General features: G+C 43.4%; 1 protein-coding gene across 1 annotated transcript; it reads right to left on the reverse strand.

The window, feature by feature from the left end:
• Positions 1 to 3,812: 3,812 nt before the first annotated feature.
• LOC122396926 (insulin-like peptide receptor) lies at positions 3,813 to 22,117 on the reverse strand. Its single transcript, XM_043395707.1, has 8 exons — positions 21,279 to 22,117; positions 19,687 to 19,823; positions 11,451 to 12,459; positions 10,645 to 11,071; positions 9,646 to 9,799; positions 8,951 to 9,128; positions 8,706 to 8,877; positions 3,813 to 8,605 (listed from the first exon to the last, which is right to left on the reverse strand). The coding sequence occupies exons 3-8, from the start codon at positions 11,723 to 11,725 to the stop codon at positions 5,573 to 5,575; spliced, it is 4,239 nt and encodes a 1,412-aa protein (XP_043251642.1). The 5' UTR covers positions 11,726 to 12,459; positions 19,687 to 19,823; positions 21,279 to 22,117; the 3' UTR covers positions 3,813 to 5,572.
• Positions 22,118 to 26,739: the final 4,622 nt, after the last annotated feature.

A 26,739-nucleotide genomic window follows, 5' to 3' on the forward strand; every position in this document is an offset into this window, starting at 1 on the left:
GAAAACACCGTACTAAATTAAATTAAATAAAATACACCGGTGTATGTACGTGATGCGATATCGTTAACTATTGCTGAGATTTTCCTTCTTGAAATTAATGCGAAAGTGTTCTTAACGTACATTCCACGGATGTAGACTCTTATCAGCTAATTAATCGATGAATTATTTAAGCAACTAAGACGCTAGAAGTTTCGAAGCTACGTCGGAGTCGGGCAAATTTTTTACGCTCGTAACGAATAAAAAATTTTTATTCGACAGTCGCGAATAGAATTTGTCCCACTCCGAGTCTACGTTTAATAAATTACACTATCGTAAAGGATAACTATGCTCTTTGTGAAAAGAATCAGGTGATCTGTAGTCGTTTCTCACGGTTGTAAATGTCATAACGAGAGAATAGGCTAGCCAGTGGCCTTGAGCAGCCATTGATTTAGCTCAGAGTACAGTAGAATAATTTAAGCTTCGTCTTTCACCCTGTAACCCCTATGAAATCAATGTGTACAACAAGATCAATACGTGCATATATTAATGTATCGCGATTGGACCACTCGTTTAGCGTTTACAATTAACGAATCGTTACGAGTACGCACCTACGGTATGTACAAACTATGATTCGTGGATTCGTGGTTAAATCATTGGCTGAAACGATTCCAAACTGTTATATATCGGTTTCACCCTATATTAATTTCAATTACGTCTATTAATTTTTATCGTAATTTGTGTGAATTTCTATCGTATAGAATCGAACCTATCATCGAAACAGAATCGGAAAACAATAGTTGTAGAACCGTAATCGAAAGCGAAGTAAGCCAGAACCGATATGTACGTAACAGTTATAACATTTTCGCGTGTTTTAGTGACTTAGCGAGCAAGGAAACGCCTTCTAGTTACGGCACTGACAACGTCTATTAATTAAAAATTCCCCCCTAAACGCGTTCACTCGTAAATACATGCACGCCTCATTCTTTCGTACGCGGAACGATTTTCTGCCTTCAGGCACTAGGCGACAATAATAAATACTAATCGATTACCCAGACAGAACAGTAATACGTACGATCAATTTTTTTTTTCACTTCGTTGATCCGATACTGGCCCGACATCGCTCGACGCCGTAAATTCCTCTTGGCGTAACTTATTTATTCCCGCGAACACGCTCCTCGTCCTTTCGATTCTAATTATTTATACGATTTACGCTCTATTATTGCAACGTTAAAAAATATTTCGTATTTACTTTTTCTCCAACCACGCGGAAGATACGTTAATGCCCATTAGAGTATTTTGATTTCAAGAATATTATATGTACTTTCCAGTCTCTCTTCTCTGTGCTCTTGCACGAATAACGAAATTCATTACTTTGTTTTTTTTTTTAAATATATGCATAATATATATACATACGCTAGGTACGTGTGTGCGTGTACGTAATGATCGATATAAAACACCGAAGGGAAACAGATTTATTCGCTCAACATTCTTCACGGATGAATTAGACTAACGTCGACACGTTCGATGGATAATTTTCATGTTTTTCGTTTAATTCGGATTAGTTTTCTGAGTGACCCGCCGGTATGTCACACCGGCAGTCAACGTCTTAACAATTAACGTACCGGGTATAATAAAGAATCTGCAAGGGTACGCGATAATTACGCGGGGGAGGATAATTCCTTTTGAAAAAATTGAGGAAAATGCTAAACAACTTTCGTGCCTAGGAGATCTCAATTTTTAGAAAAATAATTTCAATATTACTTCTCTAGTAAACGAAAACCCGTATGGGAACGATCTTTTACATTTAGAATTATTTTTTGAGACAAATGATCCCTTGACGCGCTATACCACACATTTTCAAACACTTTGTACATTGCAAAGTCGGTACCGTACAATCGAACATTCACATTCATTATTGGTCCAACATCCATATATGTAGTTATCAAAATTTCTATCAATATTTGCACAGTATTGAATCAACATAATCCCAATACTTTTTTTTGGTGTTCTGTCTGGGTAGGTATCGCTATTATAATATTAACGCTATTTATTACAGAATATGTACAACGTGTGTGATGTCGAATATCTCAGAGCTTGGTTAAAGATTCTCTTGAACACAGCATGATGGCCTTTACCGAAAATTGCGGGAAAACTTTTCTATTTATTCTATTCTAATAAGCGAAAAATGTGTTCAACAAAATTTTTATCCCATTAAATATAGTAAAATTCGAAGCCAATTTCTGTTTACTTTTAAAAATGCTACTCGACGAGAGTATAAAATAAAAAGTTTGAATTCCGCAAATTTCAGTAAATTCGAGCATACTGTCGAACAATACTACATGCAACGAGGGGATGAAGACCGAACGGTTGAAAAGTTCAATGTCGAGGCTAAAATTGAATTACGATTGCTTGTCTGATACTCGATAATGTTCTAAAACAGCTCACGCGATAAACGCTAAGAGAAAAATTTCATGCTTAATCTCATTACTTTCCGAACAACATTATTGACTACGGTATCGAACGTTATCGCAACAATATGAATTTCTCGCGTTACCGTAAATGTTTTATAATACCTCGCGTTTAAATTTAATTATTACACTTTCTTTCGTCCAACTATTTTCAAAACTTCGTTACGCAGCTTACATTTACCCGCCATAGAAAAAACCGATTTAATAAAATATGCCGTATCAGCACGAGTCAGACTTTCGATTACATGGACTATTATCCTATTTTTTTGTCTTCATTTTTTTTTGTTAAAAATAACTCTTATCGATATTAAAGTACCTAAATAAAGTATTCTACGAAACAAGTGATATCGAAACATCGCTAAAGTAAAGGAACTTCTAGGCATACTAGGCGAACATACGATAATACGTAATTAATAGTAAAGTACACGCTATTATAATAATATTATATAAATATCTCCTTTACGAAAATCTCAGATAATCGAGCCAAATAATCGAAAGCTTTCAAAGTATCATACAGCATATGATAAACGTGTTCGCGAGATGCGATCTCGAAATTTGTTGCGTTTTCGGCACTCTAAAGGGCACGCTACGACGAGTCGATAAAATCCTCTTCTTTTCACCTCAAGTATATCGCGCCCCTGTGTATTCCCAGTCCCCCGTTCGATCGATCAAGAATAAATACGATCACCGCAGAAAAATACTTATCCACCTATCCGTTATAATAAAATAGAGACACTTTCTCTTTCGTCTCTTATTAGATTCCCTCTGCTTACTCGTTAACTTACTTTATATACTTATTGCAAAGATTGTTGGCATGCTTATTGCAAGTTTTACCTACAAGATACCCGCACGAGCGGCAACCTGTGAGAACGGGACGCGCGCTGTTCCGTCTAGAATCCGAAAGAAGACCCGCGTGGCTCGACGACGATTTCTCTGTTCCGTGATAGAAATTTATGCACAGCGCCGAGGTCACAGCTCGTGCAAACGGTATACATGTAACAAGGAACTCTGATGTGTATGGATGTCTCGTAGTATAGTTGAACGCGCAACTTCTGACTTTCCACCGGCCCGAAACTCTCGATTCCTGCCCCAATCGTATCTTCCCGATAGACTGTACGCGGGCGAATCGTCAAACTTCTCGATTCAAGGTTGTTCGCAAGGACTTTTCGAATCACCTTCAACTATCGTTGAAATTACCAATCAACGGTGAAACATACTTTCAACGATCGTTGAAAGGTTTTAAGAGAAACGTCGGATGGGGGATACACACGATGTCTTCGTAGATAGAGGATCTAAGAAGTTAGAAGAACGACTTGTTCCTTGATGAACGAGTTTTGGATATTCGAAAGTCGTGGTTCTCTTTTCTTTGGCAGGACTCGATAGATCGAAAAGTAAGAAATTGTAATCGTTTCCGTTACGAGATAAAGAAACAGTTCGATCAAAACGAACCGATTACTCCATGGAACCTAATCCGGTTGGCAAAAAGAAAATCGGTCAAGTATTGTTACAAGGGCATACTAATTGATCGAATGGTTTGAACGTATGGAGTGCTACTGTACTTTCTCTCGCATAGTACTGTACCTAAGAGGAAAAGGATCGCTAACTATAGTTGGATCAAACTCGACCGACCGCTCAAGGCCAATCCCCCCCATTGTGAATCATGTCAGGCACAATTTCTACTTTTGTCTCATGCCAGCTTGATTTCCTGCTCGAAAGAGAAAAAGAGAGAGTGTGCGTGGGTCTGATGGACAAGTCTAACGGTACGGACTTGATCGGCCAATTGATTTTGATCCCGGCCTATGAACGTTTCGAATATCCGATAATTTTGCATCAACGACGAAGAAAAACAGCTTGGATCGTTCGTACGGAAGATATAGAAAAATCTGGATCTATCGCGAACGCACGGAAACCAGAACAATTGCCGTAATTTTACCAAGTCCTTTGAGAAATTTCTAACGGTGAGAGTATTAATAGATATGTATACGTAAACCTTGACGCGCCAAGAGATTTCCTTGGCGATGGAACACGACAATTATAAATTTCGTTCGATCGTTTCTCCGGAAACGGCCAGAAGAAACGCCCGACGAACGAAGTATTCAACGAATTGTTTCTTTCTCTGTACGCTTGCGCTTAGCAATTAATTTCATTCCCCTCCCTCCCTGCTTTTTACAGTATCTTAATCCTCCTACGTCTTAAATAAGTAATTAAATAGTCGATAACATGCGTTATTTGTAAAAGAAATAACCCAAAGTATTAAACCTTGCGTTGTGGACAGCACCTAAGTACGAACCTAACAGAAAAGGAAAAAAAAAAAACTTATCCACAAACGTGTCCATTTATCCAGAACCAACGTTCTCTGCGTCCAACGAACATCAAATAATAAAGAATTCATTCTACGCTGTTGCACAACATAGCAGACGACTCTACGACGACGCAGCAATTCCGTATAAGATTAATCAGTTCTTTGCGCGTTAGGAGGCTCTACGGTTATTATAACGCGTGGTTCTCTAGAGCGTAAGAATCCGCTACTCTAGACAACGTACAGTGGCGGTCATATACTTAAGGACGAGTTAAAAATCAATTTTTAAAACTAGCGTCCGCTTAAAATACTTGTACTGCCTTTGAAATTAAAGATGTTAATATTTTTTTTAGTATTGGAATGTAAGCAAAAATTTTTCGACTATTCCCTAAAACAGTGTTTGATCTAGAGTAATGAATTACACTTATTATACGTATATTCAAGAAATTTCCGATTAACCGCATTTAATGTTGCAATAAAGGTTGAAATGTTCAAAGGTCGATAATTATATGGCCACCGCTGTATATCCACGCGACAGGACAATGGTAAAAGTTACCTTTTCAAGGAATGAACAGTTCGTAGACTTGCATGACTGAGAAGTGAAGAGCTTTTGGTTGCGCTTTAGGAAACACTCTTTGCGTCTGCACGGTTCGTCGCACACCGGGCGCACAAACGCTTTTGGTTAAGCTCGTGTACGGACTCGAACACGAGAAACGATGAAAATCTTTTTAATGGCTGGTCGCCATCGTGCATTGCATCTACAAGAGTCTGTCACTTGCGAAGGTGTCGTAGAACACGTCGAGAATTAGCTACGCGATGATCGATCTCACCGATCGAGAGGTACGTTTTCCAAGTTAGTTACGTTACCAAAATGCTGGAAACCGTTCTTGAAGATACGGCCTCTGCTAGTGCCGGCTTTAGTCTGATCGAGAAGCGTCACGTTATCCTCGAACTCCTTCACCCACCTGGCAGTCTCGTTTCCCCAATGAAACTTAATAGGCGCGGGGGGATGATAAGGTTTCTTGATACCCAAGTTCCGACTCTCTACGCCCTCCGCGGAGTGGTAGAACGATTTCTCGCAAAAGTCTTGGCTGAGGAACGGTTCGAGCTCGGCCACGATCTCCATGAAGGTGGGACGGTCGTTGGGCCGCCACTTGAAACACTTTTCCATGATCATCTGCATGTTCTCGGGACAATTGCGCGGTATACTGAGGGTTCCTTTGTGCAGTACGTGACTGAGCACCTCCTCGTTCGAGAATCCTTGATAAGGCATGGCGGCGAGAGTCAAAATTTCGTAAAGAACCACGCCGTAGGACCAGACGTCCGAGTCGGAGGTAAACACGCCGTCCGAAAGGTTCTCGGGCGCCATCCACCTTATAGGCAACAGTCCTTTTCTCCCTATCTTGTAGTAGTCGGTTTCGTAAATGTCCCTCGCCATGCCAAAGTCACCGATCTTGCACACCAGATTCTCCGAGATCATGCAGTTCCTCGCCGCCAGGTCGCGATGAACGTACTTCTTCGACTCCAGGTAGGCCATTCCATCCGCAATTTCCGCCGCCATTCTCATTATTCTGCACGAGTCCGGGATCAGATGGGTGTCGCGAATACGACGCAAATACGTCTTCAAATCCCCGTTCTCCATCAACTCCATGATGACGAACGGGGGATTCTCGATGGACACGACGCCCAGAAGCTTGATGATGTGGTAAGTGGAGAAGTTCTTCATCACCGAAGCCTCGTTCAGGAACTCGTTCTTCTCCCGTTGACTGGCCGTTTTCGAGATGGTTTTTATGGCCACCGGCGTGGACTTGTCAAAGTATCCGCGATACACCATGCCAAAGTTACCAAGACCCAGCTCCTGCAGGATCTCGACGCTCTCTCTGGGCACCTCCCACTCATCGATCACGTACTTGATCTCTATGTAGTCCGGGTTCACGCTGGCTATCAACCTCTCCTGCTTCCTTTTCTTGTGCTCGTTTCTCAAGAACAGGAACATCACGATCAGGATCACGGAAAGAACAGCCATAGTGAGCAACGAGATCAGCGTGATGGGGGCGGTGTTCGAGGCGCCCAAGGTAAAATAAACCATGTCCGAGAAGACACCGTCCCCCGCCAGCGACGTGGACCGCATCCGTAGACTATACTTGCCCGGACTCAAGTTCTTGATGAAGTAACTGTTGAACTTCTCCTTGCGGCCTGTGTGCGGTATGCACTCGGTGCTCTTCTTCGCGTCCCTGATGTCCAGGTTCGTGTACTCTATGGTGTACGAGACCGTGACCGCGTTCGGGTCTTTCACCAAGTCCCAAGACACCTCCACGATAGTGTTGTTCGTCACACGAACCTTGACGTTGCAGACATCGTCCGCGTGTTCCCGCCTCTTCGTTCTGGCGTATGCATACTCGATCGACGAACACATCTGCGATTCGTCCACCTTGGTGGCACACGCGGACACGGACACGATATACCGCGAATAGTGACGCAGGTCTTTAACCACGAACGAATAGTTGCTCCAGTTGCTCACGTTGTAGACGACTGTCGCCTCGTTCATGTAACCCTTGAAGTTTCCCTTCTCCGATTGAGAGGAAAAATTGTTCGCCAGCTCGTAGAAATTGTTCATGGAATTGTAGTTGTTGTAGACGCAATAGTCCTTCCAGCCGGGCGATACGTTGCTGATGGTTATGTTCTCGTGACAGTATATCTCGAACTTGTTGTTCGACGCGACCCAATTGTTCCTCCCGTTCTTCGAGCAACAAGAGGCAGCGTTCGAGACCGGCGTCTTGTCGATCATTTCGGACACCACCTCCCCGGTCTCGAATTCGTTCTCCAGCGTATCGTTGCAGTAATCGCGCAACGAGATCAGATCTTGCTCCTCGGGTATTATGGTCCTGGAGACTATATAGTAGCCTATGATGCTGTTAGGAAAGCGTAGGGGGGGCTGCCACCTGACCAGTATCTCGTTTTCGGACAGAGGAGTGGCGATCACGTTCGTCGGACGCGAGGGTATGGCGCTTTTCGTTCGAAAGAATATGATCTCCGACTGACCCACCGGGTTCGCGGAGAAGTTCATATTCCTGGCGATGAAGGTCTTGACGTAAACCCCGTACCTGGTGTACGGTTTCAAGTTCGTGATATGTTTGGAAACGGTAGAGTTCAATTTTGGAATATCGACGTCGAGTATTTGCCAGGTGTTGTTGCTGCCGCAGTTGTTCACCTCGTAACTGATATTTACGTTCTCCGTTTCGATGTAGTTCAACAGGTAGCTGAGCAACTGCTGGCCTTCCGGTGGCTTGTAACTATCCCAGATCAAATCCACGTAATCTGCCCCTAGATTCTTCACGGTGATGTTTATGTTGACGATGTCGCAGGCCACTTTGTCGCCGTTCGACTCAGGTTGCACCTCCAGATCCGTGAAGTTCGACATGTTCACCATCTTGCTCAACTGTATGATCTTGGATAGACACAGCTTCGGATTGTAATGAAAGAATAGCTTACCCCTTTCGATTTTGATCTTCTGCTCCGGCGGGAACAGATTCGACAAGTTCGGGTTATCGAGTACGGCCAGACTCGCGTCGGTCGTGTCCAAGGTTTCCCCCTTGATGACTTTGAGCTTTTTAAAAAATCCCAGCGACGTGATGGGGAACGAACGAGTGATCTTCAAATAGTCCGTGATCTCCTCGATTAGGCCAAACGCTTCGCTCAGTTCGTTCATTATGTTCGAGTAATCGTTCCCGATCTGGAACTCCAGAGCACCTTTCACCACGGTTATGCCACGGAAGCTTTGAGCGTCCGAGATATGACGTATCAAAGCACCGTGGCTGACCTTCCGGCAGTGTGTCTCGCAAACTCGACACGTGGTCATCTGTAACCGTGCAGAAATTCGCGTTACGATAGGCTGGAAAAGCGCTAAAGAAATTTGTCGGGACCCTCTAAACATAATAAATCAATCGAAATCTACGTACATTGTTCTCATCGAGCGCATCTTCATACCCGTCAGGACACTGAATCATGCAAGTCCCATTGAACGGTCGCCAAGACTGTCCCTCCTCCAATTTTTGGTGGTGCAACCTCTTCAAACGATTAATTTGTATGCACTCGTCCTTCGTGACGCAGCGTCTCGAAAGATAGGCGTATCTACGAGTAACATTTCCTTTTTATTCTCGTGGCTGAATTTTCAAGATCGAAAGACTTTGGCAACGTCACTTACAGGTGACTAGGACAGGTTTGGATGCATTTCCCTTTGTGTCTATAGTGCTTGCAGACGTAGCATTCGCTGTCCGATGGCCCGTGACACTCCCCGAGACACTGTTCGTGACACTTTGGCGTTTCTATCCTTTGACAGTGCTGAGCCGTCCAACAGAAACCCTCCGGACAATGGGAACATCCTGTAACCACAAAAGAGGGATAATCGAAACTGGGATTACATATAACTTTTCTGGCTCCTCGAGTTCCCATCTTTCAAACGGGAGAACAATGTTGGTAATCACGGAACCACGGAACAGAGGAATTTGTTTTTAACATTGTTTAAATACTGCCACGAAACGTTATCAAATATTTCTTAACGTTGAAAATAGCAATTGGTCGCCTTTCGAGTGGCTAACTCGCATGACTGCACAAGTAATTACTAGACCGCGAATGTTTGTGCGCATAAAATATGTTGATATATGCGAACTTCATACGCGATGTATGAAAATAAACATGGAGAAAAATACACGACGTGCGTAATAAATTTATCAAAGTTTTTCTTATCTACTTCCTAAAGGTATATTTATGCAACCGCATAAACATTCCCAGTTTGGTAATTGGATTTGCAAAAGGACCGTAATATCGTCGCGCGATACCGTTTCGTCAAGAGGTCGATTATCGATGAAGGGACTCGTTGGAAAGGCTGAGAAAACATACCGGGACAAGAAGCTTCCTCCCCGTTGTCTTTGATAACATTTTCGCCCACCGAAACGATAAGGGTCCAGTTGAGGGTGTTGGTGTAACAGAGAGCCGGGTTCTTCTCGATGCGAACGCTGCCCCTCGAGATTTCCGTGAGTTTCTTCAGCCCGATCTGCGAAAAGAATACGCGGCCACGATTCAAGCGTAATATCGGCAGCCAGAGGTCGAACGGCCGGTTAATTCGATTGACTAATTAACGTTACTTGACCCAGCGGGTCAACTGGCCGCGCCGAGTAAATTAGAACGGAGCATCGAAGCCAGTACTCGTCCCGAACTCGCCCGTGGGAATGCGATCGGGGAAATTAACGTTTCGTGACGCAAATCGACCAACCGGGCCCGTCTATCGATCGATCCATCGGCAATGTTTACTCTATTTTTTTTTCGCCCGAGCTCTCCTCCCCCGCGAACGCCAATGAATCACGGCTGATAACCGAAGAAACAATTCTCCCACAAAAATGATACGGCAAATATTTGCTATCTAAGCGAATGTTGATCCGCCGTGTATTTTGTGAACCAACAGCCAAGAGTATGCGAATCGCGCGCGCCGGCGACGTACCGCGTCAAACATTGTTTCGTTTCGAAGAGGCTTGCACGCGGCTTGAAAAAATATTTGCTCCGCAAACAGAACTTTTGATCCGCGTTTACCTTTTTCGCGCGATAGCCGCCGGCCACGAAAATACACGGTGGTGTCCCGTGCCACGTGGGAGATCCGCTTCGATGATAGATTCTGCGCACGAAAACAATTAAAAAAAAGTTCGACGCTGTTTCCGAGTTACAGCGAAAACGTCCACACCGAACCCTTTTTTTCCTTTTCCCGCGTAGAACCCATCGCTTGATTTTTCCACGCGATTTTTCAGACAGTTGACCATGTGTAACCAACCCCGTTTAAAACTTTACGAGTGAAAATCGAAAGTAAAAAGTAGTATATGGGGAAATCGCGGCGACAGAGAACCTTACCTCTTGGAGATTCTGCATCTCGTACAACATAAACGCGTAATCGGTGAGCAGGGCGTTCCCTCTGATCACCTCGAGATTCGGGAACAGATTCACGAGGCTCTTTAGTCCGTTAACACGATAGAACAACAGATAACCGGTGATCTCTCGAAGCTCGGGAAAGTGAATGTTCTGAAAGTCTGTCTCGGTACTGTCCTCGATCAAGACGATCTGCAGATCACCCTCTATCACGCGGCAGTTCTTCAAGATCGCGAAGTGCGCCACGCTGTTCCGAATGTCTATACTGTGGCAAATACCGTCCCCGATCATTATACTTTTTATTCTTCCCGTGGGCCTTCTGTGGACCGTGTCCGTCGACTTGACGATCGGTTTCGGAAGATTCGACAGCTGGCCGGACTGCTGGTTCAGTTTCGCGTTCGCTTCCGTCGATCTACAACCACAGAGAAATAAATTTCCGGATTTTTGCATGGTAGTGCAAAGGAATTTCATTCTTTACTACGCTGCAATTACAGATTCGGAGTAAACTATGCCTATTCGCGGTTCTCGAGAAAGGTCCAAGTTCTGTTTAATCCTTCTCTTGCATTAACGAGGTAAATTCGATTGAAAAATTTCTTTCCTTCTCATAGAAAACAACCCTTTGAAAACGAGGTAGGATATTCTCACTGGTGACCGATACGATACTCTTTACAATGGAACAATTTTTGATCGATCGTGAGGAACAATTTCCCTCGGTGTGTAATATTCTACCCCGTGCGAGTCGCGTCTGTTTCCGGCGCATCGTGGAGATACGATTAATTGTACCAAAGTACCTGGAAGCATCGATCGCTCTGTTGTTCCTATGGGAATCGATTTGATCGTAGAACTCTTGATCGTCGTAGAGAACGATCGAGTCGCCGCGTTCGCGGTATCCGTCCTCGCGAAGGCCGGCGGCGTTCTTCCTGTCCACATAATCGGGATCGTATTTGCCCTTAGCGGTTTTGTCGCGGTAATTCGTCGTCTCGGACCAGCTCTTCTCCTGGCAGCACGCCAGGCGCGCCGCGACGCAAAGGAACACGATCAGCAGCGACCACCACCTCATCCTCATCTCCTTGTCTCATCGACACTGTACTATTGACGAAGCTATCGTCAAACCTTCTTAAATTATCCCACCCCTTCGGTTCTTCCACCTCCGCACGCTTCTCCCAATCAATCGGCCGACGATCGATCGTCGTCGAGGCGGACCCGCGCGTACAAAGACTATTACGAACCTTGACTAGCTCGATTACCGAGCCAACAACATCGGCAACACGCTCCCTCGCGATCTATCGATCTTCCTCTCCCGGTTACGCACCGAGAATCCGTAGACCCGCGTAATTTGGAATCGGATCAAGTTCCTCGGTTCTTCGCGAAGATTTCGACTTTCTACTTCGCGCGAACGATCAAGAACGACGAACTGTTGCAGCTGCTCGGTTAATGGCTCCCCGTCGACCTCGTTACGAACCTTTGCGTCTCATACTCTCCCTTCCACGTCCCGCATAGACTGCAATTTTCGAACGCTCGCGTTGTATCCTGGATCGAACTGTTTCCGGCCGCCGAGGATACCTTCGCCCGAAAGCTCCAGCAACGACCTTGCAAAGACTTCCGATTTCCATCGAAGGGGACTCGCGAGCTACGAGAACCCTCTCTCTCCTCTCCGCGATCACGGTTTCTACTAGCAAAAGTCTCTTTGGGAAGTTCCGGGGGCACCGATGATCACATCGCGGCTTCGTTCAGAGAAGCTGTCTGTCGAGGTTCAACAACTTCCTGGCCCTCATGGTTTCCCTGTTCGGATCCACTCGCCTGCAATCAATCCAATGCCACGTGGTGACGTTAGAGCGGCCCTTCGGGAAATTTCTTCCAGTTCGAGAGTCCTCCGAGAGTTTACCCGCGCTCGCAACAAACCAACCGACCCATTTATAGACTGAGCCGATATGTTTTGTCTCACGAAGAGAGCGGGGAATCGTCGGGAACCCTCGACGATCGTTCGTCATCTTTGCTTTCCTCGCGTTAAGGGTACATACGTAGAGATGTCGATGTTTTACATTATTAATATTGGCTATCAGCAATTTTGATAACTCGATCGTTATCATTTTGTAAATAATTTTACGCATGCTCGACACGTTTCCTCGGTAGCATTTTGCCGCGAGTACGCGTAAGTTAACCTAGTTAACCTAGATAAATCTACAGAGTTGTCCCAGATCTTTCATTTTTGAACGTCTCCCTCGCTGTGTCTCTATCCTCGATTCTGTTACGTTGCACAGGGCGACCTATATTAATCTATAAATGAACTCGACGGTATTTTAAACAATACCCTCTATCTTCGCATCTCTAAATTAAATTTCCCCCACGATTTTTGAACGCTAACATAGCAAGTGACAAATCGAACATTGTTTTGCTCTAAAAGAATTTATCAAACTTTTCTCTTGCCAAAAAATGGTAAGTACGCGATATCGCTTCGTTTCCTACATTTATTCGAGCATGATTAAATGTATTCGACGAGGGGGGAACAAAATCACGCTGGACTTGTTATCGAACGGTTCCACCTTCATTCTCTTGTTTAGTATTCGATAATCAAGAGCGCTCGTTGAATTTCAGTGGGAAGAAACAACGAACGGAAAGGGGGACGATTGATTGGAAGAACGAACGTTCCATTCATCTATGTATTTATTCGGAAGTAAACAGGATCAACTCGATGATGAAACGATTTCCAATTCATTACCTAAATAAAAACTTATCAACACGAAATGAGCTTCGACTCGATGCCGATGTTATTTATGCATCTTTCTGCAATTTAAAAGAATTCAATGGAGATACTTTAAGGGCCGTTACGCGAGAATAATTCCCCCTCGAGCAAGAAAATCCAAACGAGCTTTCGAGTTGGAAAATTGGAGCGGCTCGTTTGCTCGTGTGCATCGTCTGAAATTCCTGGAGGGAGTGGGCGATAAGGAAAGGAGGGCCCAGGCACGCGAACCAATCTGCCGCTTATCGGCTCGTTATCGGAGTCGCGTCAAGTTATGAATGGGCGGAAACGTGCCAGTTTGACCGCCCAATTTCATTCTCCCGTACACACGAACGAGCTTTTCGTAAAAATAATTTGCTCCCACGGAAACGTCTATCAACCCTATCATTAGTTTCTATGGTGAAAATGGCCGAGTTACCACGTAGAAAAGGTGTTGTAAAAGAAGGTACAACGACGTTAATTATACCGACAACTATCGATCGAGAGGAAAAGTTCCTCTTCGACGCGGGGTTTCTTATCTAAACACGTTTAGGTCTGGGTTAGGGAAGTGTTTCGTTGGGAACGCGACGCGTTCTACGCATCGAGTACATATTAAGAAAACTACGTGCGTTCGAGTACGCGCGACGTCGCGTTCTCACGTAACACATTTCCGGCCTCGTATTGACACAACACGATAAAGAATATTCTACGAACCCGTGTGGCTTTCGTGACGCGTCGACGTGGTGGCACCGATTTGCCAACAACTTTCCATTGTCGTCGGAGGTGGAGGCAAGGGTACTCGGTCGAACAGAGACTGAACACCACCGAGGTTAGCAAAACGTTTGAAGGAACGTCGTCAACAGCTGACTCACGAGCGACGCGTTATGTTAAGCGGACCATAATTAGATGGACATGACGTTGTAACCTCGTGCCGAAACTTTCCAGTCCGAGGGCCGATCTCGAACCGTTCTCAATCTCCCCCGACCACCAATTATCGTTCCATCCTAAACACGATCCAACGAACGATCAAGTTTCGCGAACGAACTAATTTTTACGAGATAAATGTGAAAATGAGATTCCAATCCCCAAGCTTTCGCGCCATAGAAGACCGAGATCGTGAACGCGAGCTCACGGTGGGAAGTACCGACGAACTTTTTGCCAAAATCGTGCAACGACTTATCCGAAGATCGAAACTAAAATGTTGCGAAATATGAATAAAGTATGAATATGTAACGAGAAATGTTCGCGCTCGAAGGAAGTCATATCCTGAAAATTACTAAGATTAGCATCGCGTAAAACCATGATCGATAAGACTATCTCCGTATAACGTATGGCGTATTACCGGTGGCCACGACGTAATACGTAGTAACAGCTGTCTCGTAACGATATAATTGGTTTACCCGTGATTAAAGCTTGCCGCGATCGCACGAAACACGCGGTATTTTGCAATCGTACGAACGTGTGAAATTACACATCGCTACGGACAAAGTTTCATTAATACCTTCGTCCACGATGACGCGCGTGTACGCGATTACTTATTCTCCACATTCCCATCGGTTGGTTACCTGTCCAGTCAACGAACTCACAAAAAAAAACAAATAAATATAAAAACGTTTTCGAATTTGGATCTGGCAGTGAACGCGTTAGGGAATACTATGATTTCTCGTTAACTTCGCGCTCTGGCTCGGGCCCTTCAAGGTATAACAAATAGGGCACGTGACGCAAACGATCGACGCTGGCTGACGCAACGATGCAATTTTTGGCTCTGTCGTTTGTCTCTCGACTGCGCGTGCGGGTCGCGTCACAATAACGCAAACAAGATTTCCCTGCCATCGGGTTCGTTTGGACGCGCACCGGTGTTATTTACGCGTGTAAATATAATTTACGCTTCTAGAAATAATCCGCTATTATCTGTGCTTGCATTCGTCTTAGTCGTTCGCAAAACTGGCCGTGTCCTCGTTCCAACGCGGATCCCGAAACAATTTTCCTCCTCTCATTGAAAAACGTCCATTTTTCGTACAGTTTCACCCTACCTCCGACTTTCGATCGTATAGACAATATACCGTGTGGAATTTTCACGGACAAACGTTTCGAGAGTAACGGACCGACCAGCCAGGTCTGCTCCAAAGGTGCTCCCGTATAAAGATTTCGAGTACACGGTGTGCATCTACATAACCGGAATGCTGATTTGAATGATCATCCAGCGCACAATAGGATGCCAGTTAAATGCTCGCTCGAGGGGTTAATGACTTTTGAAATTGCTCCGTCTCCGGATATCCGAATCGAGCATCCTTCCCCGTCGATAAAAGTCGCCGACGAAGCAGCTGGCCGGCTACCGACCGCGGCGCGGCAATTCGATCCCCGCGGATCGATCGACACGATCTATTTTCAGGCGGCGAGGAACGCCAGGATCGACAGACTGGACGTGCACCGTGAGAAAACGTGGCCAGGAAGCTCCGCGGCGCGGCCCACGCGTCGCTTTCGCGCAGATCCAAATTATGTGTGCCGGAGGATCGTAATTCCCCGTAATGACTTTTGCTTCCAGACACCCTGGACAACGTTTCACCGATTTTTGCGGTGCAAGGGTACAATTTAAAAGCCCCTGGATCCTGCTATTCTTTTTACAATTTTCAACTTCCGTTTACAGCCTTGCAACAAACACCTTTCGAATACCAGGCTATTACCAACGCTATTTCTACCCGCAGTTAACACTGTAAACGATCGTTAATGCGAAGTTACGTTGCCTTTTTGAGAAATTACCGCAGAGACTGCTGCGTAGTTCTTTAACAAGTAAATAAATTATATGAAAAACCATTAAATTGCAAATCATTCACGATACCGCGCTAGCAAGCAAAGTGTTCGTTCCAAGTTATCTTAGTAGTCAATCGCATCTCGACTATTAAACTGAAAGCAAGTTGCATTTTTCCACGAAACCAGTTACACAGTTGCATCTTTATCGTTGCGCTTTAAACCTTGACTGAACAAGTTTCGGTTAGGCGAAGACACCGAGAACATTTCAAGGCCGCCGTTGATGGAACGTGTACACTCGTCTTTCTAATACGAACTAAACAAGTATATGGAAACTTGTACAACCATAAAATACGTTATGTAAGACTTCTCGGCAAATAAAACATGTTTACCGCTTTTCCATGTTGCGACACTCGATCAGCCTCTCTCCGTTCGAGAGGCAGAGAACGAACTAACCTCCGGCGTTATTACAATTTCTTTCCAAATTTTTAATGAAACAGACCGAATTCCTTCTATGTGGTTTTGTTTCGGACTATCAAACTTATCTATCGCAGCTGACAATATGTATATTCTGATATTACATTAGTATTGATTTTATTAAGGCTAGGAAACTTTTCAAACAGTTATAGATAAGATTGAGAATACAAATTTGTTGATTGAGGCTTCGTTAAAAAGTTATTAAAAAATTTCAAATCATTCACGGAAAAATTATTTTTGTTTACGGGGGTCAATTACAATTATTTTTTGTCAATAGACATACCCCCGAAATCCTACGCACTTTCGAGAAAAAAATTCGAGTAGCCTAAATTTTTCGACGAAAAAAAAATTTTAAATGTTCTGGAAAAATTATTACTAGCTAGAGGGGTCAATTCTAATCAATTTTGGTCATTACAGATACCCCCGAAATCCTATCCATTTCGAGAAAAAAATTCTAGGCGCCTAAATTTTTCGGCGAAAATAAATTTTTTCAAATCGTTCTGAAAAAATTATTTTCGGTTCCGGCGGTCAATTACAATTATTTTTTGTCAATAAACATACCCCCGAAAATCTACGCACTTTCGAGAAAAAAATTCGAGTAGCCTAAATTTTTCGACGAAAAAAAAATTTTTAAATGTTCTGGAAAAATTATTACTAGCTAGAGGGGTCAATTCTAATCAATTTTGGTCATTACAGATACCCCCGAAATCCTATCCATTTCGAGAAAAAAATTCTAGGCGCCTAAATTTTTCGGCGAAAATAAATTTTTTCAAATCGTTCTGGAAAAATTATTTTCGGTTCCGGGGGTCAATTACGAAAATTTGTGGTGAATAGACATACCCCTGAAATCCTACTCATTTTCGAGAAAAAAATTATTTAATAAATAATAAATGTTTAACGAAGCCTCGATCAACGAATCCTTGATTTTAGTCTTATTTTGGCCTCTAGAATTTCCCATTAAAATTTGTATATACTTAAAATTAATTTCTCCCCAACTAACGAGTCGATACAATAATTTAAAAACTACTTTTTCGGATCGTTCTGTGAGTACATGAAGGTGCCAATTCGTGTCACAAGAATTGGTGCGATTCGAATCGAATTGGCGTTTATTTCGGCGGCGTCTCCGCTCGATCCGGCTCTAAAATCGCGCAAATTTTTCTTTTCGTGGTGGATATTCGTCCAAAATGACTGTTTCCCGCGTTTGGCATTGCCCCACAGTGTAACGATCGAATAGCGTAAATCCAGCTAACTGGAGCACCCTCCGGTACCACGATACCACGCAATAACCAACGAGGGGTTATAACACAGTGGCGGGACGCGACTAGGAAAGACCCGGAAGCTTTATTGCTTCCGTTCCGCGATGATGTCGAAGTTTCTCGCGATCGTTATCGCATTCCGGGATGCTAGACTCGCGAGACTGTTGCATCCAGCGTGTTCGAGACATCATTGTGTGTATTTTTAGACCGCAACCGATTACGTTCGAGCAAGATAATGGGGGCGATCGAGTGTAACGACGAGGAGCGCCACTGCCGCGCGCGTGTCTATCTTTTTTGTGTTTACTGTCCAAAATACTCGACGGCGAAAAAAGCTTTGCCCGCGAACATGCGACGCAGACACGACCGTTTGCCGAACGACCGACCCGTTTCTTTTCATCTCGGTTACGTAACCTTTTTTCCAATCGTTTCCGCTCGTCCAAATTTTCACCTTTTTCTCTCAAGGTCTCGCGACCGTGCACTTGAATCGATTGCACTGTTCATCGAGGCATTCTAGCCGTAACAAAATGTATCGTTTACAATGAATTCCTCTACTACGTCAAAACGTTACGCAAAGAACAGATAAAAATGCTCATTTTAATTACACGTTACAAGTTGAAAGAAATTCACACGTATGATACACCATGTATGAGAAAAGTATTTGGGAATTGTTTAAACGATAGTATTGTTACGCGAGCAATAAAACGTAATTTACGATTTTTACTATCACCGCGAGTAATTGTCAGCATTAATTCAATAACACGTTGCCCGTTGCGACGATTAATTAATTTTCGAACAATTTGTATTTTTGTTAATAAAGATTAGTACGTTTATCATGTTGTAATTGCTATCGACGACAGTCGTTAATCTTCTCACGGATACACACACGCTTGTACAGGAAAAAAGATCGTTTCAATAGAAAAATGACGTGTGTTTATTTGCGTTCAATCGCTTCCTAGTAATCAAATGTCATGGCAATGTTTCGACGCACGTGGTAGATAACTCCCCCGGCTGTGCGTGAGTTATCCACGAACAATTACGAAAAGTTACGTCTAGACAAGGCAGACAAAACATTGTTAGAACAATACGCAGAAGAAGCGTTACAAAGTCAACGTCGTACGCTTCAACATCTTGTACAACTAGAACGATGTAAAAAATGGAATAGAAGAAGCATTACAGTTGTTTTTTAATTCTATAAAATACCTCCTAACACCAAGTGCCCAAAACTGGATATTCCCGACAAATTTCGGTTATATCAAGATAATGGCTGCTATAGAACTGCTCGAATGTCATAAATAAACCGCCTCCGTCACCGAATTTCGCTGAAACGATACGAGGGACAGACTAGTTAAAAAATAGAAAAGTATCTGGTAACTAATAAAGCGGGACTGCAAAGCAGATTAGAAGATAAATGGCGCAATATAGACCATTTTTTTTTTTTTTAAATTGTAGAATCCATGCCAAAACGATTTTCCAAAGCGACGAGACAATAAGGGTTATCCTACAAAACATAAGATCGTTATATTAATTTTGTTACGATACACGGAATCGTGTTATTATTCTTGTTCATGGTATTGCAAGTTCACGGTCTAGACATTGTGTTTTTTCCAATAAAAAAGCGTAAAAGAAATCTTGTGTTATTTCCTTTACTCTTGGTATTTCTAACGCTTTCTGCGTGCGCCAATAATTTCGTGACTCACTGTATCTGCGTAGTATCTATTCGTCGAAAGAATTCCAAAGGCACGATCGCCTATTGCGCGCAATTATCGCGGAAAGCGTGTTTGGAATCAGTGTTAGAACGTGCTCGAACTTTTATGCGCAAATACTTACGTGTCTCATAGATACGTATTACATTCCAGTCCGCAAAGTGGATTCGAGCCGCGATGATGACACGTCGATAACACAATCACTACTCGAGCACCACTGCCGTGTCCCACATTACTCGGCACGCCGATAGTCCAAAATCACTGCGTAAATGAAACAAGCAAGAAAACGTAAAACGTTATAGATCATGTGAGGCCAACCTCCGTACGATCGATGTGGTCGTACGCGGACGATTACAAAACACACGCAACACGCTAATTCTGCTTTTCTCCGTCGCTTAGCCGGAACTTTTTCAAGGCTTCACAGCCCGGGCATTTCACAAGATACGCAAGCAACTCGTGGTCTCTCGACGCGCACGAAATTCCGTCCTTTTCCTCAACTTCGCTCGAGGGATTATTTAGGACAAAGACTGTGAGAGAGAGCGCGCGCGCGCGCGTCTGTCCCCACGAACGCGATGATTCGTGTCGCCTTAACGCGTAGTTAACGTCGCAAATAAAATAAATCGAACGAATCGCTGGAATATGCTGCCTACGAGCGAACCACGCGCCGCTTGTTTACCTTATCTCACCTTCGAACAGGTTGTTAGTCCACGCGTCGCAACGGAATCCTGGTTATCGAACAAAACCAACGTTTTCCTAAACGTTACGACGACGTATACGTATACGTATGTGTATCCCTATTACGTTCGAGACTTTAGTCCTGACGCGCATTAAAAATGTTTCATGCAACGCGAAGAAGTATCCTTTGGAAATATGGCAGGAAATCAGTTCAGCGAACTTGTTCGGGGCAGCGTGTTTGGGCATTGCTCGATCTAAACAATGTTACTCGTATTACTCGGTATTGGAATACCTTTTTAAACACGATACGTTTCAAGACACAACGCGGCCGGTACTCGTGGTTCGGTGGCGAGAACACTTTTAATCCGCGTCAGTGGTAAGAAAGAAAACTTTCGAGAGTGTCGGGGAGGGAGGGTAAAAGAGAAAGGGTGGTCTCGCGCGAAATTTCGCGCTATCTCGAGCAATTAGAGAATTTCTCGGTACCGAAAGGATACGCGGCGCTGTCAGCCTGGAGAAAAACAGAACGATTACAGAGGAGACACGTGCGAGATACAAAAGACAAACACGGTTTCGTAAGAACAAGACACGATAAAGGAAACTAATTGTGCAACGCGTGCAACGGCAACGGTCGGTAACACTAACAACAAACAACAACAAACGACGACGAAAGAGTTTCTTGCGTCGCCATTATTAAGAGTCAAGAAAAAGAAGGGTTGGATCGAGAGGGAGGAAGAAAGAGCGAGAGCGAAAGAGAAAAAGAGAGGTGCCCGCGTCCCGTATTGCGTAGTAAGCGCTTGAATGGATTACGTCACGCGCCAGAGGCAGCAAAGAGGGTAAAAGCGTCGTGTCAGACACGTTCCTGTCAGGGCGTTTGTTTATTACATTGATCGCGACGCGTTTTGCATCGGGGACTTCGGCCCCGACCTCGGCCGTTTGTTTTCCGGTCACCGACAGACAAGTTACGCCGCCGAGGAACAAGCCACACGCACTACCGCCACCATATGAAACTCTACACACGCTCGTGTGCGCAGCATCGTTTACCGTTTGCGCGTATTCGTGCGACAGGATGCCGTTTTCCAGCGTTTGTCGTGCACCTTCGTCGCGCCGAGGAACGATCGATCGTCAAGATACGGGAATTCTTTGGCGTGTCCTCCCATTATATCGGGCGAGAAAATAGTTGGTTTACAGGGGGAAACCCTCTCCCGCGTCGTTTCCCCACGTGTTATTCACGATCAAACAAGAGTCACTCGGCGTCTCGGCATCTTCATTCTATCTTTTTTTTTTTTTTGCCCCTCTGTCTTTCGCTCGTCGCCGTTTTCTATCCACCTCTCTCCCGTCCCTTCGCTTTTTCTTTTTCTTCTCTGCCTCCGCGACTCGCCTCCGGCTCGAGTGTCCTTTCCTGTCTCGTTCGCCTTTTCCTTTCTTCCTTCTGTCCTTACTGTTCGTACGGCCGACGACGAAAACTGGCACCGCGTTCCACGTGGGTAAACGTGTCCTTTCAAAACACCATCACGACACTCACCACTGCCGCCATTCCACCGCGCATAGCGCATTTACACCTCGATTTAAGCGTGTCGTTCGCGTTCTGTTTCGTCGACGTGTACACCCTACGAGCACCGCTAACTAACGATTTATTCGCGAGAGAGAAACGGGACCGAGGTTCCTTAAAAACGCGACAACAACACAACGCGGACAAACATCCTGACGAACAAGTCAGCTGGTACTGATCGGATCATGATCAAGCGGTGACTTAGCCACGGGTCACGGACGTACAAGCGTCGTGGAAACGTGCAAAGCCTCGTGTCTCGACAAGAATCTGACCTGTGCGCCGCCGACCGAGCGGAGACGTCAACTAAACGCCAGGACCGTACTCGACCGCTCTCGATCCCACCTCCCACTCGCCTAGCCCGCTAGTGCATTCAGCAGATGGCGCACGCTGCACCGAATATACGAGCCTTCAGGAAGTAATTTACAAGTTCTAAATTACTCAATTTTTCGTTCAACACCCTCGATACTTTCTTAAAGAGAATAAAACGATTATTTATTCGTTCTTACTATCGCTATTTCTTGTTCTATGATTACCTATCAACTTACGTTGAAAACATTTTTTATAACTTGAACCAAAACAAAAAACACGTTTTAATCTCTCGTTAATCGGAAGCGATTACAAAAAATCAGAAATCATTATGGAAAGTCACCGTGATTGAGAACGAACGCGATTAAATCATTCGTGATTCGCAAATAGTAGTTCCAGCCATCTCTAGCGCCTTCCCTCGATCTTCGATATTTTTCTACATCGAGCGATCCAAGGCTTGGCAGCCGACTAGCCTTTCGACCATTCCTCCGTCTAGTTGTCCGCAAAAACAAGAATATCTACGTACGTCGAGATCGATGTCGGATAGGTTGCGTTTTGATGGAACGATTTCAAGCGTGCGGACGAAACGTCCTGTCGTTACGTAATGTGGAGATGAAAATGAGCTTGCTCGTACGTGGGCGCTTATATTCGTGAAAACGTGTTTTTGTGATTATTTATTATTTTGTTAAGCTTCATCGATGTTCGTAACAAACATCATTATTTATACTTGACTCGATCAAGGTTGTACTTTCATCCGCGGAATATATTAAATTCTAATTTCCCTTTTTTTAACAAGAAATTGTCCATTTTTATATTTTAAACATTTTCAACGTGGTTGGCTTCCAAAAAAGAATGAGTCTGAGAAAGTAAATAGATTCCCACCAAAGCTAATAAAATGGTAGCGGTAAACGCGTAGTAGACGAGGTAAATCTACCTCCACCGATGGTCGGACGGATGAAAGGAAATATGTCTATCTGTTATTTCGATTTTCATTACCTTTGATGTATCGTTGATTACTAAGGAAGATGTAAATTATTCGATACGATAACCCTTGGTTTTTCTTCTTGTCCAACAATATTGCTGCTTTTGTACGTTTTTTCGCGCACGACTAGAAGCATAAGCATTGTAAATTATAAACATTTTCGCGATCTGCTGTACGAACGACGGTAAAGTGTCTATAACCACAGACGAGATATACGAGTAGACTTTTCACCTTATGGACTTTCGTGACCCAATCTGACTGCCATACCGACCTGAAAATTCGGAGGTGATTTTAGCGACCTCTTCACACGGATAGCGGTCAGTTAAGAAACTATTCACTGAATTAGGATTGATAGGCAATCAGTGTAGTGTTACGTAAATACATGTGAGAGAGATTGAGATTCATTTCTGAATCTGTCGGTAACGTTGCGAATGACACGAAAATGGTAATGGAGTTTCGAGATCCCATAAAAATAGGCCGCAAAAATATATTGGATGAAGGATCTACTTCTATACCACATCTGTGATACTCTAGAATTTTTTATGAATCAATGAGAATCAAAACTAACCTAGCGAAGAAGCTCTATATTTATGATGACCTATGCAAAGCGGATCGCAGCCAATTTGCTAATATTATTTAGTTTTTAATTAATAATTGCATTACCGAGCTAAGAGTGATACGATTATTAATTAAACGTTAAATAATATTACCCAGGTCTCACCACGTGGAGGTTGCTGCGAATGGAGACCCGCCCTAACCGATTCCCAACCACCCTCCATTAATAAATATCTTTTATGACCAGCGATCGTTGGTCGAAGAAGCAATAAACGAAAGTGCAACCAACGAAGGAAACAACCAACGAAAGGAGTTTTTCGAGAAAGAATTTGCCTCTAAATTCTCATCAACGAAACAGAGAAATAGACCAAAATATTGCCTGTCTGATATAATGATTGATATAGAGAACCAATCTCCTGCCTAACTATAAATCTAAATTCACTTACATCCTACCTATCTAATCATCTAACAAAATACATAGAAAATATATTCTTCCTTGTTGATCCTTCGACGAAGATTTCCTGAAACATACTGTTACATTCTACCGAACTATAAATCTAAATTATTAAAACATAAACTAAGCAATCTGAAACAAAATACATGAAATACATTCTTCTTTCTTCTATCTTCTATTTGTCCCACGATGATTTCCTGAAACACAAACAAAGCAATATCAAACAAAATTGTAACGATTCTTAATTGTTACTTCCATAAACCTAAAACTTCCATAGGAATATGCTCTGTAACAGAAACTTGTTTAATAGATTAGTAAGAGAACAACACTGAATCTGTAAAACTACAAATACTAAAACTACAGGCAAGTGCAGTGAGAAAGTAAAAATAGTACATCATAATATACGAGGTTACTTCGACTCTAAAATGTATTCGTCGCGAAATATCTTCTTGCGCGTCAATCTAATGATATATTTTAATAAGTAAAGAAAGACTTTGGGTATCCTCGATATCGAAGATAGCCAAAGTGGTCGACTCAATTATGAAAGTGAATTTAATTATTGAAGAGTGTAAAGAACAACGAACATCGGAAGCTACTAATTTGACACTCGTTCTAAAATTAATATAATTATAAGTATTATAAAAGATATTAAAATCATGACTCTACTTTCGATCGATATTACGATATTTGTCATATTAAAAATTGCGGCGTGTAAAAACATCGCACGCTTGAATAAAACGCGACGCGACACGTGCTCATAAGCGTGCAGTGAGTGTGGGTATCAAATTGATCCCCCCCGGCCTTGATTATCAGAAAAGCAAGTCGCGCCCCTGACCCACGTCTATCGGACCTCTCTACGTACAACCGCCGGGCCCTGGAGGACACACGATCACAACAGGACCCGCTTAGTACTCGAGAACGGATATGAGTCAAGAACTCTCGCCGGAGGTCATTCTCTTTTCCGTATAAAGAGGAGAATATATGCGCTCGGCGAGGCCCCACTTAAGCTGAACCAAGCTGCACCGGGGTTGAAGCGGTTAGAGCTATCACACCTACTACACAGGTGTCACATGTTTCATTCTATCAAACAGAGGTGATCGAGCAAAAAACTCTCCGGTCCTTTCGGTCGAGACATAATCTCGGAAAGCGAGAACCAGAGAACAAGCGAACGAGAGAAAGTAATACTACTCATATATGTTGTATGTACTCATTATATATTCATTTTAAAATGAGTGTCAAATTAAAAATGAATCTGCTATGGCATTTGTCATCTTAAAAATCGCGGTGCGCAAGAAGATTATAATTTTAAGTAAAAGGTACTAACTACACTTGCCAAAGAAAGCACGTATACAACCAGTCGTTTTACCTCCTTGCCTTACGATTTAATTTCCAACTGTGCGTGCCAAAAGCGTCGCCAAGGTTTGGCCCGGTAGACTTATCACTTCTCTGAGACATCTTATTCATGTTTGGCCCGGTAGACTCATCACGTCTCTGAAACATCATTGTAAGCTAAGGGGTTAAAAAGGAGGTTTATAAACACTTGAAAATGATCTATCACCTAGCTAAAGGGAATTGAACAGAGTATATCAGCAAAATGTTACAAGAATTTGAGCTGAAACGTACAAATAAAAATCTTATATTAATCAGTGTCATCGACACCATGTTATACATATCAAATTCGTAATTGCAATGAAAGAAACTTGGATCGAGACACCAAGTTGAATCAACACCAAACAATCAAACGAAACGGAAGAGTCAAACAAAGTACATCCATAGAATATTACAAGAATTCGAGCAAAGGAACATGCATAATAACCAAATAAAAATAATAAAATATAAATAAATGGAGTGGACTTACTACTTGTTGTCAGTACATAGGGTAGTTACCACTGGATCAGCTGTAAAGTAAGAAAATATTCATATTATAGCAACGTCAGTTAGGCAAGCAAGGCAAAATCAGTTCATTGTAGCAAAATTGGCATCAAACGATAGAATAGAAGAGGGGAGAGAATTTTTAAACAGTTCTTACCGTTGGTCATCACCGTCCGGCACTGGTCAGTAGTGGTCAGTACTTGTCAGCCATGGTCAGGGCGAGTCAGCACTGGTCAGTAGTGGTCAGCAGCGGCCATCAGCGGTCATCAGCGGTCTCCAACTCACTTCTGGCTATTTGCCCACTCCCGAATTCGCGACGAGACTGAAGAATTCTTCGCAGTGACCCTGCTTATATGTCTAAGATGATGAAAGGGTAGGGAGACCAATCAGAGCCAAAGTTAAAGTTAGCAATTAAGACTGTCTTGTCTACAAAGAAACTATTTCGATTGGTCCCACCTCTTGACCATTTCTGGATCTTCACTGGACCGCGGACCTTGATGGCAACCTCACTGTTGACCACCAGTGACCATAAGCGCGTCATTATTGATCATCGACCCATTAAAACCATTACGAAGATTAAAGCCTTCTTACGAGGATCCCCAATTTGATGCATGATCTTTTTAACATTTTGTTCCACTTTGAAAGAGTGTATCTCGTTAATTTTTGTCTTTTTGTACGTCAGTTCGAACAATCGCCATACGTGGGCGAAAAATTCGGAGGTGATTTTAGCGTCCTCTTTTCATGCATGGCGGTTAGTTGAGAAAGTTCACTGAATTAGTATTGA

Source organism: Colletes gigas, unplaced genomic scaffold (assembly GCF_013123115.1).
Source record: "Colletes gigas isolate AHSC1104 unplaced genomic scaffold, ASM1312311v1 Colletes_gigas_Sc00008, whole genome shotgun sequence".
Classification (NCBI taxonomy): domain Eukaryota; kingdom Metazoa; phylum Arthropoda; class Insecta; order Hymenoptera; family Colletidae; genus Colletes; species Colletes gigas.